General features: G+C 46.0%; 1 protein-coding gene across 1 annotated transcript; it reads right to left on the bottom strand.

Moving 5' to 3' along the window:
* Nucleotides 1-2,535: 2,535 nt before the first annotated feature.
* Nucleotides 2,536-4,371, bottom strand: LOC141173627 (general transcription factor II-I repeat domain-containing protein 2-like). Its single transcript, XM_073657929.1, has one exon. The coding sequence runs from the start codon at nucleotides 4,369-4,371 to the stop codon at nucleotides 2,536-2,538; it is 1,836 nt and encodes a 611-aa protein (XP_073514030.1).
* Between the last annotated feature and the right edge of the window lie 10,960 nt (nucleotides 4,372-15,331).

The following is a 15,331-nucleotide window of genomic DNA, read 5'->3' as shown; positions in this document are numbered from 1 at the left end:
GACCAGAGAATCTTATTTTTCTCATAGTCTGGGAGTCCTTCATGTGTTTTTGAGCAAACTCTATGTGGGCTTTTATATGTCTTGCACTGAGGAGAGGCTTCTGTCGGGCCACTCTGCCATAAAGGCCCGATTGGTGGAGGGCTGCAGTGATAGCTGACTTTGTGGAACTTTCTCCCATCTCCCTGCTGCATCTCTGGAGCTCAGCCACAGTGATCTTGGGGTTCTTCTTTACCTCTCTCACCAAGGCTTTTCTCCCACGATTGCTCAGTTTGGCTGGACGGCCAGGTCTAGGAAGACTTCTGGTGGTCCCAAACTTCTTCCATTTAACGATTATGGAGCCCACTGTGCTCTTAGGAACCATGAGTAATGCAGAACTTCTTTTGTAACCTTGGCCAGATCTATGCCTTGCCACAATTCTGTCTCTGAGCTCCTTGGGCAGTTCCTTCGAGTTCATGATTCTCATTTGGACTGACATGCACTGTGAGCTGTGAGGTCTTATATAGACAGGTGTGTGCCTTTCCAAATCAAGTCCTACCAGTTTAATTAAACACAGCTGGACTCCAATTAAAGAGTAGAACCATCTCAAGGAGGATCACAAGGAAATGGAGAGCATGTGACTTAAATATGAGTGTCTGAGCAAAGGGTCAGAATACTTTTGACCATGTGATATTTCAGTTTTTCTTTTTTAATAAGTTTGCAAAAATTTCTACATTTCTGTTTATTTCAGTCAAGATGGGGTGCAGAGTGCACTTTAGTGAGAAAAAAAATGAACTTTTTAGAATTTACCAAATGACTGCAATGAAACAAAGAGTGAAAATGTAAAGGGGTCTGAATACTTTCAGTACCCACTGTATCCTTGAACATTACATTTAACTACCTTTTTGTATAAGGTGGCAAAGAATAAAACAAGCAGATAGGAAAAAACAAACTTAATCTATTTAAAAAATGATCAAAAAGAAATATTTCTGTCATGCGCCAAAACATGCAAAATAAAGCAAATAAACATTACAAATTATAATAAGGTGCAGAACTGTAATCAGGGCCAGGACTGGGTGCTGAAAAATGTGGGGGGATCAGCAACATGAGTAAGTGAGGGAAGTGGAGTAAAGGGTAGAAATACACCATGGTGCGGAGGGTTTGGTAGGTATGGCCGGTCCGTGGAACTAGATTTGCTGCCAACTATATCCTAATTTGGAAGGCGGCTCACAGCAGGTTCAAGATGATATAAGTATGGCAAATACAAACGGTATATTAGGATTGTCTGAATATGGGTTATTTTGCAGGTGAGGTTTAACACAAAGAACTATTGAAGCCAGAACATTATGTGTCTAATTTTTTTCCAAAACATATCGCCACCAAAAGCGAAAATTTGGCAAGCCAGAATAAACACAAAAAAAAAGACAAAGAAAAGTCACCATCATACTAGCAGTCAAGGGCGGGCTGGGCTGGGGTGCAGAGGGGCAAATGCCCCCCCAGACCAGTTCCCAAGCAGCTGCTCAGGGCTGCCAGGGGACTGCACTGTACCTTTAAATATGTTCAGCTGCCGACCCGACCACATGGCAGAGATGCAGATACACCCCCTGCACGCTGTGTGGCTGAGTCTGCTGAAGTGACGTCACACAGCGCCCCTGGAACTGATTCAGTCAGCCGGACAGGAGCCTGTGGATCGGAGACTTCAGTGGTCTCAGTCAGTATGAGGTCAGGAGGTCTGCAGTGAGGGGGAAGCGGGACTGTGCTCACCTTCTCATAAATTCACCCAGGATTCTATATTGTCCAATCAGAGGGCCAGCTGCTGGGGCTCCGTGTGAGTTATTGCAGGAGGCTGAACTTTCATGCAGATTAGGGTCCTCCTGTCAGTGCAAAAAGTTCAGTCTGGTGCAATAAATCACACTTAGTCCCAGCAGAGACCACAGACATCACAATACAAGACCCTGCACCGACTGATTACAGCTGAACCTACAGCACCTCATATTCTACTATATGGCCCCATATATAATATGTGAGGTCCTGTAGGCAGGTCCAGGTGTGTTCAGTAATAATAATCTTTATTTTTATATAGCGCTAACATATTCCGCAGCGCTTTACATACATTATTGTCGCTGTCCCCATCGGGGCTCACAATCTAGATTCCCTATCAGTATGTCTTTGGAGTGTGGGAGGAAACCGGAGAACCCGGAGGAAACCCACGCAAACACGGGGAGAACATACAAACTCCTTGCAGATGTTGTCCTTGGTGGGATTTGAACCCAGGACCCCAGCGCTGCAAGGCTGCAGTGCAGTCTATATCCCTGTACATAATATACCACATCTAGTATACAGATTAGCCTATCATCTACTGCAGGGGTCTCAAACTCAATTTACCTGGGGGCCGCTGGAGGTAGATTCTGGGTAAGGCTGGGCCGCATCAAGTTTTCCACAAAAAATGCGCTTACAAAATATCATTATTCAGATTCAAATGTCTTTATTAACAGTTCTTTAACATTTAACTTTTAGAACATGAATGGACATAAACTGTTTGAACATGGCTTTATCTGCCTACTTCTTGCTGCTAGAGATCTGACAGCGCTTACTCTTGCATAGCCGAGCCACATTTGGCGTAAGTGAGGAAGCAGTTGAGACCCTCAGCACAGCTTGAAGATGAGCATCAGTAATTCTAGACCTGTACTTTGACTTATTGAAGTTCAAGGTAGAGAAGAGCTTTTCGCACAAGTATGTGCTCCCAAATAGACACATGGTCTGCTTGAACATTCGGGAAAGCTCAGGGAAGCTGGGGGGCAATTCTCTTAAAAATTGCCCAAGTTTGTCTGCTTTTCCACTCACATCCCTAAACTTGGCTTTGAGTTCAGAGTTACACTGCAGGTCAATGAGCTCTATTTGAAACACTGGAGGGGCATCTTGCACATCAAAGGAGAAGGGGTCTGCAAAAATTTGAAATGTGGCTCTGTGTCTCTTGAAGTCTGCAAATCTATGATCAAATTCCTCCTGTAGCCTCAAAATGACATCCACATACTCCTCATGACTGAATAGTGTGCCTGAATCAATGAGTGACTTGCATGCTGGGAAATGGCAAAGGTTTGTTTGAGAAAGCTGGTCTTTCCACAATATAAGTTTTGTAGAGAACGCTCTCACGCTGTCATAGGCAGCACTGACAAGTTGCCCCTGGCCTTGTAACCTCTTATTCAGTACATTAAGCTCATATGCGATATCAACCAAAAAAGCTAAGTCCATGAGCCATTTTGGATCACTTAGCAAAGGAACAGAAGCCCCATCTTTCTCCATAAAAGCTTTCACTTCCGCTCTCAACTCAAAAAATCTCTTCAATACGTTTCCCCTGCTGAGCCAACGCACCTCGGTAAAGTAGAGCACATCCCCATATTCTGACTCTATTTCCTCTAAAAAAGCACGAAACATTCTGTGTTTTAAGCCCCTGGATCTGATTTGGTTGATGCATTTCACAACGAAAGACATCACGTTGTCAAACTTCAGGCATTTGCTGCAAAGGGCCTGCTGATGGATAATGCAGTGCAGAGCAATGACCTCCTCTAAACCTTCCTCTTCCTTTTTTTTATTAACAAGTGCCACCAGTCCTTTTTTCCTCCCGATCATTGATGGCGCTCCATCAGTTGTTATTCCGACAAACTTCCTCCAAGGCAAACCAGCATTCTGAAAAGCATCACACAGCTGGTGAAATATCTCTTGGGCGGTGGTCTGGCCATGCATTGGAACTAGTGAGAGCAACTCCTCTGTGACTTCAAAATTGTCATCAACACCCCGGACATAGATTGCAAGCTGGGCAGTGTCGGTGATGTCTGTGGTCTCATCAAGAGCGACTGAGTATACACTGAAACATTTTATTTTCTCACACAGTTGATCATAAATGTCACTTGAAAGGTCAGAAATGCGCTCTGCCACAGTGTTGGAAGAAAGGCTGACGTTGCTAAACTGACCTTTCTTTTCTGGAGAGATAATACTTGCAGCCTGTAACATGCACTTTTTTATAAATTCCCCTTCTTTAAATGACTTTCCTGCTTTAGCAATCATCATACTAACTACGTAGCTGGCTTCGACTGCTGCATCATTCTCTTTGGTTGCTTTCTTAAAGAAATCTTGTTGCCTCAGCAGACATGTCTTAAGTTTAGCAACCTGGTTGGCTCTCTCATCTTCCTGGTACTTTGCATACTCCTCAGCATGTCTAGTTGTGTAATGACGCTTCAAATTGTATTCTTTGGGCACTGCAACTTTCTCTGTGCAAATAAGACAAGTTGGGATGCCCTTGTGCTCAATAAAGAAATATTGCTTTTCCCACTTTTCCTGAAATTGTCTGTGCTCATCATCAACCTTTCTCTTCACTGCAGGCTTTGAGCAAGACATATTTGGGGCTGCGTAGCAAAAACTTAGGCCTATGGTGCCTTGAGATACCCACTTCAGCACAAGGTGCTCTGGATGAGCGGAAATAGAGTTTCCCAGTCCCCCTAGCTGCCTAGCATGACCTTCGGCAACATTAAAGAGGACCTGATTTTTACTCACAGGAGTAGCCAAATACCTTTAGGGTGGGCACGCACCTGGTCTGGTTTATAAAAATAGCACTCCTCCACTCTGCTGTGCCCCCCTGTATATTTCTTGCCCTGTATGCTAATACTGAGCATCAAGGAGGAAGAGACGCCGGGGTTTCTCAATGGGCGTCTCCTTCTCCATGTGCCTCAATCCAATCACAGTGAGAGTCACAGCCAGGAAGAAAAAAACTCCTTGTCTGTGACACTCTTTGATGTGATTGGATCACAACACAGCCAGGGAGAAGGAGACGCCCATTGAGAAACCCCTGCGTCTCCTCCTCCCATGCAGGGCCTCCAATGGCAGAACGTCCTGTCGCCTGACTGGGAAGAAGAAGAAAAAAAGTGGGGCGTGGAGAGCGTGACTGACAGGCTGGAGAGCCTGTCAGTCACGCTCTCCACGCCCCACTTTTTTTTTCTTCCAAGCCTGCACTAGATTGAAAACAAAAGAAGAAGCTGCTGTCATGGCGTCTCCCAGCGCAAGGGAAGCCCCGAGCTGGGAGACGTGTCTTCTCTATGAATGCGCCCTGTGCACCGAGGGGTCCCAAGCTCCTACCCCCCCCCGGTACTTGCCTCTCCGTGTCCCTCCCATCGAAGAAGATGAAGTCGCCGCTCTGAACGCACTTGGTGCAGGTCAGCCTCCGGCGGTGTTACACAGCGGGCAGCGCTCCACCGCCACTTACTCCCCCTGGTGAGACGCCGAGGTACTGTACTTGGCGGTGGAGCGCTGCCCGCTGTGTAACACCGCCGGAGGCTGACCTGCACCAAGTGCGTTCAGAGCGGCGACTTCATCTTCTTCAAGTACCGGAGGGAAGGGGACTAAGGTGGCTAAGTGTTTTTCCAGGCGGGGGGCCGCAAAATATTGTCCCGCGGGCCGCAGTTGGCCCGCGGGCCGCGAGTTTGAGACCCCTGATCTACTGTGATACACACATCAGATGTTTTAAAAAAATACACATTACTATACAACATCAGGTATCTATAGTGACCAGGGTCGGTCTGGGCTGGCGGGATACCGGGAAATTTCCCGGTGGGCCCCGCCCCCTGCTGCAGAGTAGAGGGGGGAGAAGAGAACAAAAAAAAATCCTGCGGTTTTAAGGGGCACGGGCCCTTTAAAAGCGCAGGCACAGTGTATGCACGGACGCGCGCACGCAGCGTTCATTACCTGAACCACCGCGGCGCACGTCCCAGTGAAGCAGCTGAAGCTGCGTGTCTCCCTTCGCCTGCCGGCTTATGACGTCATCGTCATGCGCCTGCTGTGAAGGAGGCGCGCAACTCAGGAGAAGGAGGACACCGCACGGGATCGCAGGAAGGTAAGAGGTGTGTGTGTGTGTGTGTGTGTGTAATGGTCTGGACACACAAGGCGGGGGCCAGCAGGACACACAAGGGGGGGCCCAGCTGGACAGACCCACAAGGGGGGGCCCAGCTGGACAGACACACAAGGGGGGGCCAAGTTGGACAGACACACAAGGGGGGGCCCAGCTGGACAGACACACAAGGGGGGGCCCAGCTGGACAGACACACAAGGGGGGGCCCAGCTGGACAGACACACAAGGGAGGGCCCAGCTGGACAGACACACAAGGGGGGGCCAAGTTGGACAGACACACAAGGGGGGGTCCAGCTGGACAGACACACAAGGGGGGGCCCAGCTGGACAGACACACAAGGGGGGGCCAAGTTGGACAGACACACAAGGGGGGGGCCCAGCTGGACAGACACACAAGGGGGGGCCAAGTTGGTCAGACACACAAGGGGGGGCCCAGCTGGACAGACACACAAGGGGGGGCCCAGCTGGACAGACACACAAGGGGGAGCCCAGCTGGACAGACACACAAGGGGGGGCCAAGTTGGACAGACACACCAGGGGGGGGGCCCAGCTGGACAGACACACAAGGGGGGGCCCAGCTGGACAGACACACAAGGGGGGGCCCAGCTGGACAGACACACAAGGGGGGGCCCAGCTGGACAGACACACAAGGGGGGGCCCAGCTGGACAGACACACAAGGGGGGGCCCAGCTGGACAGACACACAAGGGGGGCCCAGCTGGACAGACACACAAGGGGGGCCCAGCTGGACAGACACACAAGGGGGGGCCAAGTTGGACAGACACACAAGGGGGGGGCCCAGCTGGACAGACACACAAGGGGGGGCCCAGCTGGACAGACACACAAGGGGGGGCCCAGCTGGACAGACACACAAGGGGGGCCCAGCTGGACAGACACACAAGGGGGGGCCCAGCTGGACAGACACACAAGGGGGGGCCCAGCTGGACAGACACACGAGGGGGGGCCCAGCTGGACAGACACACGAGGGGGGGCCCAGCTGGACAGACACACGAGGGGGGGCCCAGCTGGACAGACACACGAGGGGGGGCCCAGCTGGACGGACACACGAGGGGGAGCCCAGCTGGACACACGAGGGGGGGCCAAGCTGGACACACGAGGGGGGAACCCTGGCTGGACACGCAAGGGGGGGGGCCCTGGCTGGACACGCAAGGGGGGGAGCCTTGGCTGGACACGCAAGGGGGGAGCCCTGGCTGGACACGCAAGGGTGGGGAGCCCTGATGGACACGCAAGGGAGGGGAGCCCTGGCTGGACACACAAGGGGGAGCCCTGGCAGGACACACAAGGGGGAACCAAGGTGGACCCAGGCAAAGGGGGGTGGGCAGGATGGGTATATGGGGGGCAGGCTGGACACATGGAGGCCAGGATGGATATATGGGGGGCAGGATGGATATATGGGGGGGGCAGGATGGATATATGGGGGGGCAAGATGGATATATGGAGGCCAGGATGGATATATGGGGGGGGGCAAGCTGGACTTATGGAGGCCAGGATGGATATATGGGGGAGGGGGGGCAGGCTGAACACATGGAGGCCAGGATGGATATATGGGGGGGGGGACAGGCTGGACACATGGGGGGCTAGGATGAATATGAGGGGGGGCGGGCTCGATTCACATGGGCTAGCATAAATATATGGAGGGGCACGCTGGATATATGGGGGGTGTCAGGATGGATATATGCAGGGGGTAAGGGCAGTATGGATATATGAGGGGAGAGGCTGGACACATGGAGGCCAGGATGAATATGTAGAGGGCAGGCTGGACACATGGAGGATATATGGGGGGGACATATGGCGGCGCAGGCTGGAAACATGGAGGCAAGGATGGATATGTGGGGGGGCAGACTGGCACATGGGGGGGCTAGGATGGGTATATGGGAGGGGGCAGGCTCGATACACATGTGCTAGGATAAATATATGGAGGGGTCACACTAGACAAATGGTGGCCAGAAGGGACATATGGGGGTGCCTGGCTAGACAAGGGACTTAATTACTGTTTGGGAGCCAGATTGAGGAACATACTTTATTAGTTTATGGTGACCAGTGGGGAACATTATTACTTTAGATTCCAATTATTATTACATTATTACTTCTGTAATATAATTTACTTTTTAGGAAATTGTTTTCCATGGGATGGGACAAAAGAGAGGTCCTGTTACTGTGCAGGACGGCACTATGTTGCTTTTTTTCTTCAACTGGTGTAGTGTAGAGGTCGGGGGGGGAAGTGGGAATATTCTCTAGAAGAGATCAGTTATTAATAACTGTGTGTTATTTTCTGCAGAGATGATTCCTGGCTGGAAGAAGTGATGGCTGTCTGTGCCAGATGAAGAAGAAAAGCGAAGATGAAGGACTTCACCTAGAGACATCACTGGTGAGTCAGTGTATTACATGTACACTTACACTACACACGTGGTCAAAATTGTTGGTACTCCTCGTTTAATGAAAGAAAAACCCACAATGGTCACAGAAATAACTTCAATCTGATAAATTACAAATTTTTGAAAATGAAGAGATGAAGGTCAGACATTGATTTTCTGCTTCCACAGAATTTAAAAAAAAATTAACCTCATGAAATCGGCCTGGACAGAAATGATGGTTCTTCTTCTTAACTTAATATTTTGTTGAACCTTTTGAGGCAATCACTGCAATCAAACGATTCCTGTAACTGTCAATGAGACTTCTGCGCCTCTCGACAGGTATTTTGGCCGACTCCTCATGAGCAAACTGCTCCAGTTGTCTCGTGTTTGAAGGTTGCCTTTTCCAGAATGTTTCAGCTCTTTCCAAAGATGCTCCATAGGATTTAGGTCAGGGCTCATAGAAGCCACTTCAGAATAGTCCAATGTTTTCCTCTTAGCCATTCTTGGGTGTTTTTAGCTGTGTGTGTTTTGGGTCATTATCCTGTTGCTAGACCTGCGACTGAGACCAAGCTTTCTGACACTGGGCAGCACATTTCTCTCTAGAATCCCTTGATAGTCTTGAGATTTCATTGTACCCTGCACAGATTCAAGACACCCTGTGCCAGGTGCAGCAAAGCAGCCCCAGAACATAACAGAGCCTCCACCATGTTTCACAGTAGGGACAGTGTTCTTTTCTTGATATGCTTCATTTTTCCATCTGTGAACATAGAGCTGATGTGCCTTGCCAAAAACTTCAATTTTTGTCTCATCTGTCCATAGTACATTCTCCCAGAAGCTTTGTGGCTTGTCAACATGTAGTTTGGCAAATTCCAGTCTGGCTTTTTTACTATTTTTTTTTTCAACAATGGTGTTCTCCTTGGTCGTCTTACATGAAGTTCACTTTGGATCAAACAACGGTGGATAGTACGATCTGACACTGATGTTCCTTGAGCTTGAAGTTCACCTTTAATCTCTTTAGAAGTTATTCTGGGCTCTTTTGTTACCATTCATATTATCCGTCTCTTTGATTTGTCATCAATTTTCCTCCTGCACCCACGTCCAGGGAGGTTGGCTACAGTCCCATGGATCTTAAATTTCTGAATAATATGTGCACCTGTAGTCACAGAAACATCAAGCTGCTTGGAGATGGTCTTATAACCTTTACCTTTTAACATGCTTTTCTATAATTTTCTTTCTAATCTCCTGAGACAGCTCTTTCCTTTGCTTCTTCTGGTCCATGTTGAGTGTGGTACACACCATGTCACCAAACAACACAGTGAGTATCTGTAGCCCTATATACAAGCACAGTGAGTATCTGTAGACCTATATACAAGCACAGTGAGTATCTGTAACCCTATATACAGGCACAGTGAATATCTGTAACCTTATATACAGGCACAGTGAGTATCTGTAACCCTATATAGAGGCACAGTGAGTATCTGTAACCCTATATACAGGCACAGTGAGTATCTGTAGCCCTATATACAGGCACAGTGAGTATCTGCAGCCCTATATATAGCACAGTGAGTATCTGTAGCCCTATATACAGCACAGTGAGTATCTGTAGCTCTATATACAGGCACAGTGAGTATCTGTAGTCCTATATACAGGCACAGTGAGTATCTGTAGCTCTATATACAGCACAGTGAGTATCTGTAGCCCTATATACAAGCCCACTGACTGATTACAAGATTGTAGACACCTGTGATGCTAATTAGTGGACACAACTTTATTTAACATGTCCCTTTTGTCACATTATTTTCAGGGGTACCATCATTTCTGTCCAGGCCGATTTCATGAGTTTAATTTTTTTTTAAATTCAGTGGAAGCAGAAAAGCAATGTCTGACTTTCATTTGTTCATTTTCATAGATTTTTAATTTATTATTACTTTTGTCAGATTCAAGTTATTTCTGTGACCATTGTGGGTTTTTCTTTCATTAAACGAGGGGGTACCAACAATTCTGACCACGTGTGTATATAGTATATACAGAACTCCTGTGTATGTCACTGGTGATCACTATATTATGTATACACTATATACAGAGCTTCTGTGTATAATGTCACTTGTGACCACTGTATTACCTGTGCAATATATACAGAGCTCCTGTGTATAATGTCACTGGTGACCACTGTATTACCTGTACACTATATACAGAGCTCCTGTGTATAATGTCACTGGTGACCACTGTATTATCTGTACACTATATACAGAGCTCCTGTGTATAATGTCACTGGTGACCACTGTATTACCTGTGCACTATACACTATGTACAGAGCTCCTGTGTATAATGTCACTGGTGACCACTGTATTACCTGTACACTATATACAGAGCTCCTGTGTATAATGTCACTGGTGACCACTGTAATACCTGTACACTAAATACAGAGCTCCAGTGTATAATGTCACTGGTGATCACTGTATTACCTGTACACTGACACTCTATACAGAGCTCCTGTGTATAATGTCACTGGTGAACCCTGTATTACCTGTACACTGACACTATATACTGAGCTCCAGTGTATAATGTCACTGGTGGTCACTGTATTACCTGTACACTGTACACTATATACAGAGCTCCTGTGTATAATGTCACTGGTGATCCCTGTATTACCTGTACACTGACACTATATACAGAGCTCCTGTGTATAATGTCACTGGTGATCCCTGTATTACCTGTACACTGACACTATATACAGAGCTCCTGTGTATAATGTCACTGGTGGTAATAACAGTGTTGTTAGTATTGTGGTTTGTATTCATGATCAGTATTGTAGTATTTGGTCACTTTGGGGTGGTAATATGTGATCTGGTCATGGTGTGGCCGTATTTGTTCCTTGTATGTAGTATTATTCGGTCACTATGTGGTGGTAATATGTGATCTAGTCATGGTGTGGCGATATTTGTCTCTTTTGTATGTGGTATTATTGGTGTTGATATAGTGGACTGTGTTGTGTATGGCAGTCATTTTGTTCTTGCTGATATTAACTAGGAAAAGATTTTTTTCCATTAGGCCACAGCCCCACCATCAGTATTCGGTCAGTATTTTTTCTCAGGAGTAGCTGCCAAAACCAGGAGTGGGTGATAAATACAGAATTGGTGACTTGTTTCTATTATACCTTTTCTCTGATTGTTCCTCACCTGGTTTTGGCTCCCACTCCTGAGAAAAATTACTGACCAAATACTGATAGTGGGGCCGCAGCCTTAGAGATTAAATACTTGGACCAGAGCGGCAGAGATGCACTTACAGGGGTTCTCTGGTGAAAACAAGTAATCACCTCTCCACAGGATCAGTGATGATATTGATTGGTGGGGGTCTGACTGCTGGGACACAATCGGCAGAATGTGGAGCTTTTCTCCCCATTAGACTGGAGCGGCATGTGAGATGCGACCACTCATCCAGTCATTCCCTCAGTGACTGTGAGCGCTGCTCTTTTTTGGAAGCTGCATTTTAAAATGGGGATAAGTGTCCTGTCAGGGATGAAACTTCCCCATTCTTCTGATAGGCGCCTTTTCCAATGTTCGGACCCAAACGATCAATAAGTGATCACCGATCCTGTGGATCCCATGGATCGGTGATAACTTGTTTTAACCAAAGAAGCCCTTTAATGCAAACTACCGTAATTGTACATCCCAGTTATAGTGGTGCACAGTAGATGTGCAGGAGCCGCCAGTCAATGCTCCACTATAACGGGGATAGCGGATAACAGATATTTGCATATGGCTGTAGGTGGGCCCCTAGAGTCAGTTCTCCCTGTGGGCCCCAGACACCCCAGTCCGACCCTGATTGTATGCAGGATTATGAGATGTGCGCTATACTATATGTTCTATACTGAGGACTATGGGGTGTGCATTATACTGTATGTACTGTATGGAAGACTATGGGGTGTGCATTATACTGTATAGAGGACTATGGTGGGTGCAGTATACTGTATGCACTGTATGAAGAACTATGGGTGTGCATTAAACTGTATGGAGGACGAAGGGGAGTGTAGTATACTGTATGGAGGACTATGGGGTGTGCATTATATTGCATGTACTGTATGGAGGACTATGGATTGTTTATTATACTGTATGGAGGACTATGGGGTGTGCATTATACTGTATGTACTTTATGGAGGACTATAGGGTGGGCATTATACTATATGAAGGACTATGGGGGTGCATTATACTATATAGGAGGTAATATGGGGCCCATTATACTATATGGAAGGCAATGTTGGCACCATTATATTATTTGGAGGGCTATGTGGAGACCATTATAATATTTGGAGGGGCATTATAAGATTTAAAGGGCTATGTGGGGTCATTATAATATTTGAAGGGCTATTTGAGGGTCATTATACTATATGGAGGACTATGTGGGAGCCTTTATACTTTATGAAGGGCTATGTGGGAGCCTTTATACTTTATGCAAGCATTTATACAGGGTGAAGGTTTGTGTGGGGTTCATCATACTGTGGAGGGCTGTGTGAGAGCCATTATACTGTTTGTAGGGCTGTGTGGAAGCCAATTACACTGAAGGGCTGCGTGGGGTCCATTATACTATGTCTCTGTATGTAACAGCTCTGTCCATGCATGTGTTGGTATGTATGTGCTCTGTCCATGCATGTGTCTGTATGTATGTGCTCCGTACGTGTATGTGTTGGTAGGTATGTGCTCCGTCCATGCATGTGTTTGTATTTATGTGTTCCATCCAAGCATGAGTCTGTATGTATGTGCTCCATATATGCATGCGTCTTTATGTAGGTGCTCTGTTTACATGTATCTGTATGTACGTACGTGCCTGTAAATATGTGCTCTGTGTATACATTTATGTGTATGTGATATGTGTATATACATGTGTGTAACATGCAGTTTGTGTATACCTGTGTGTCACATACTGTGTGTTTAGCATCCACATTTATAAATACCAGTAGCACAGACAGGAGAAAATAGGTGTAAACATCAGCAATCGCCCAGTGAACGAGCAAAATGCAACCTATTGTTTATGCCAGAACCGAAATCATTGTTCTCAGCAGCTCATCGCCTAGTGCAAACTGCAGATGTGCTGCTGATAACATTATATGTATGGGGATAGATTGATCTATTAGTGATTGTTCTGTGCCCATGATTTTTCCTCACCCAGTGTAAAGAGGCCGGGAAACAAGAACCGAAGGACTTCAGAATTGCTGATAGCACTCATTTAACGGCCTGAACTCAACCTATGTAAATGCAATGTAAATGTTTCTGTGTGATGGTGCAATATGTTATCATCTGCAGCTCCGCGTTGTCTAAAACCGGCCCTTCTCCTTAGCAGGGGAGGAAGTAAAAGAGTATACAGACAGGACAGCAAATGATTCTTTTTGTGAGGCAAAACATTTCACTGACTGTTATTAAGCAAAGTTTTACCTGGAAGAAAGATTCATTTGTGATACTATGCTGTAATGTCTGTACACTCTTTTGCTTCCTCCCGGCCCAGGAGCTGTGGTATGTTCCTGCAGGGTCAGACACAGCCATTACACAGTACATAGCATGGGCACATTTATAACATTATCTCTGCACAGAAACATTTTTTTGAAACACATCCAATTGTGGAACTTCTTAGAATTCAAAGATCAATTGATTAAAATGTTGATTCAAATTAACTTTGTTTGTGGGAAAACCCCTTTAAACCCTTCACAAACTTGGACGTATCCATACATCCTGGCTGGGAAGGGTTCCCGACCTTGAATTTATGGATACGTCCTGGCGAAAATGCGGCACTGTGACCGAGCGCACTGTGATCACACAAAGGTGCCTGCTGATTCTGACAGGACACTCGTCACCACGGAGCCGCCCCCCGCAACTACAGTCACTGTGATTGACTTTTCAATTCTGAACAGCCAATCACAGCTATTTTAGAGTTTCATGCCATGAAAATGCCTGAAACATTAAAGTCCAGTTACGATCGGTGCTTTAACCACTTCGCGCCAGAGCCTGTTTTTGCCTTCGTGACCAGGACAATTTTTTCAATTCTGACCACTGTCACTTTATGAGGTAATAGCTCTGAAACGCTTCAACGGATTCCCCTGATTCTGAGAATGTTTTTTTTGTGACATATTGTACTTCATTATAGTGGTAAAATTTCTTCGATATCTCCTGCATTTATTTGTGAAAAAATCAGAAATTTGGCCAAAATTTTGAAAATTTTGCAATTTTCAAACTTTGAATTTTCATGTCCTTAAATCAGAGGGATATATCACACAAAATAGTTAATAAATAACATTTCCCACATGTCTACTTTACATCAACACAATTTTGGAACCAACTTTTTTTTTTGTTAGAACGTTCTAAGGGTTAAAAGTTGACCAGCGTTTTCTCATTTTTCCAACAAAATTTACAAAACCATTTTTTTAGGGACCACATCTTATTTGAAGTGACTTTGAGGGGCCTTTATGACAGAAAATACCCAAAAGTGACACCATTCTAAATACTGCGCCCCTCAAGATGCTCAAAACCACATTCAAAAAGTTTATTAACCGGTTTCAGGTGCGCCACGGGAATTTTTGGAATGTGGAAGAAAACAATGAACATTTAACTTTTTTTCACAAAAATATTACTTTAGACCCAATTTTTTTATTTTCACAAGGGTAACAGGAAAAAATGGAATACACAATTTGTAGTGCAATTTCTCATGAGCGCGCTGATACCCCATATGTGAGGGAAAATCACTGTTTGGGCGCACTGCAGGGTTCGGAAGGGAAGCAGCGCCATTAGACTTTTTGAATGTAAAATTTGTTTGAAGAATTAGCGGACGCCATGTTGCTTTTGGAGAGCCCCTGATGTGCCTAATCAGTGGAAACCCCCCACTTTTTGATCGCATTTTATTCCACTTTTTATTTGGCGACATGATGAAAAAGCATAGTTTTTTGCTCCGTTTTTTATTTATTTTTATTACGGTGTGCACAGAAGGAGTTAATTAGTGTGACAGTTTTATAGATCGGGTTGTTTCGGACGCGGCAATACCAAATATGTGTACTTTTTTTGTTTTTGCATAAAAATACGGATTTATTGGTTTAATATT

Source organism: Phyllobates terribilis, unplaced genomic scaffold (genome assembly GCF_046119375.1).
Source record: "Phyllobates terribilis strain yellow unplaced genomic scaffold, ASM4611937v1 Scaffold_13__5_contigs__length_258822181, whole genome shotgun sequence".
Lineage (NCBI taxonomy): Eukaryota > Metazoa > Chordata > Amphibia > Anura > Dendrobatidae > Phyllobates > Phyllobates terribilis.
This window is presented reverse-complemented; position numbering and strand designations above follow the sequence as displayed.

Coding starts and splice junctions, on each gene's coding strand:
- LOC141173627 (XM_073657929.1), bottom strand. CDS start 4,371: ATGTCTTGCTCAAAGCCTGCAGTGAAGAGAAAGGTTGATGATGAGCAC.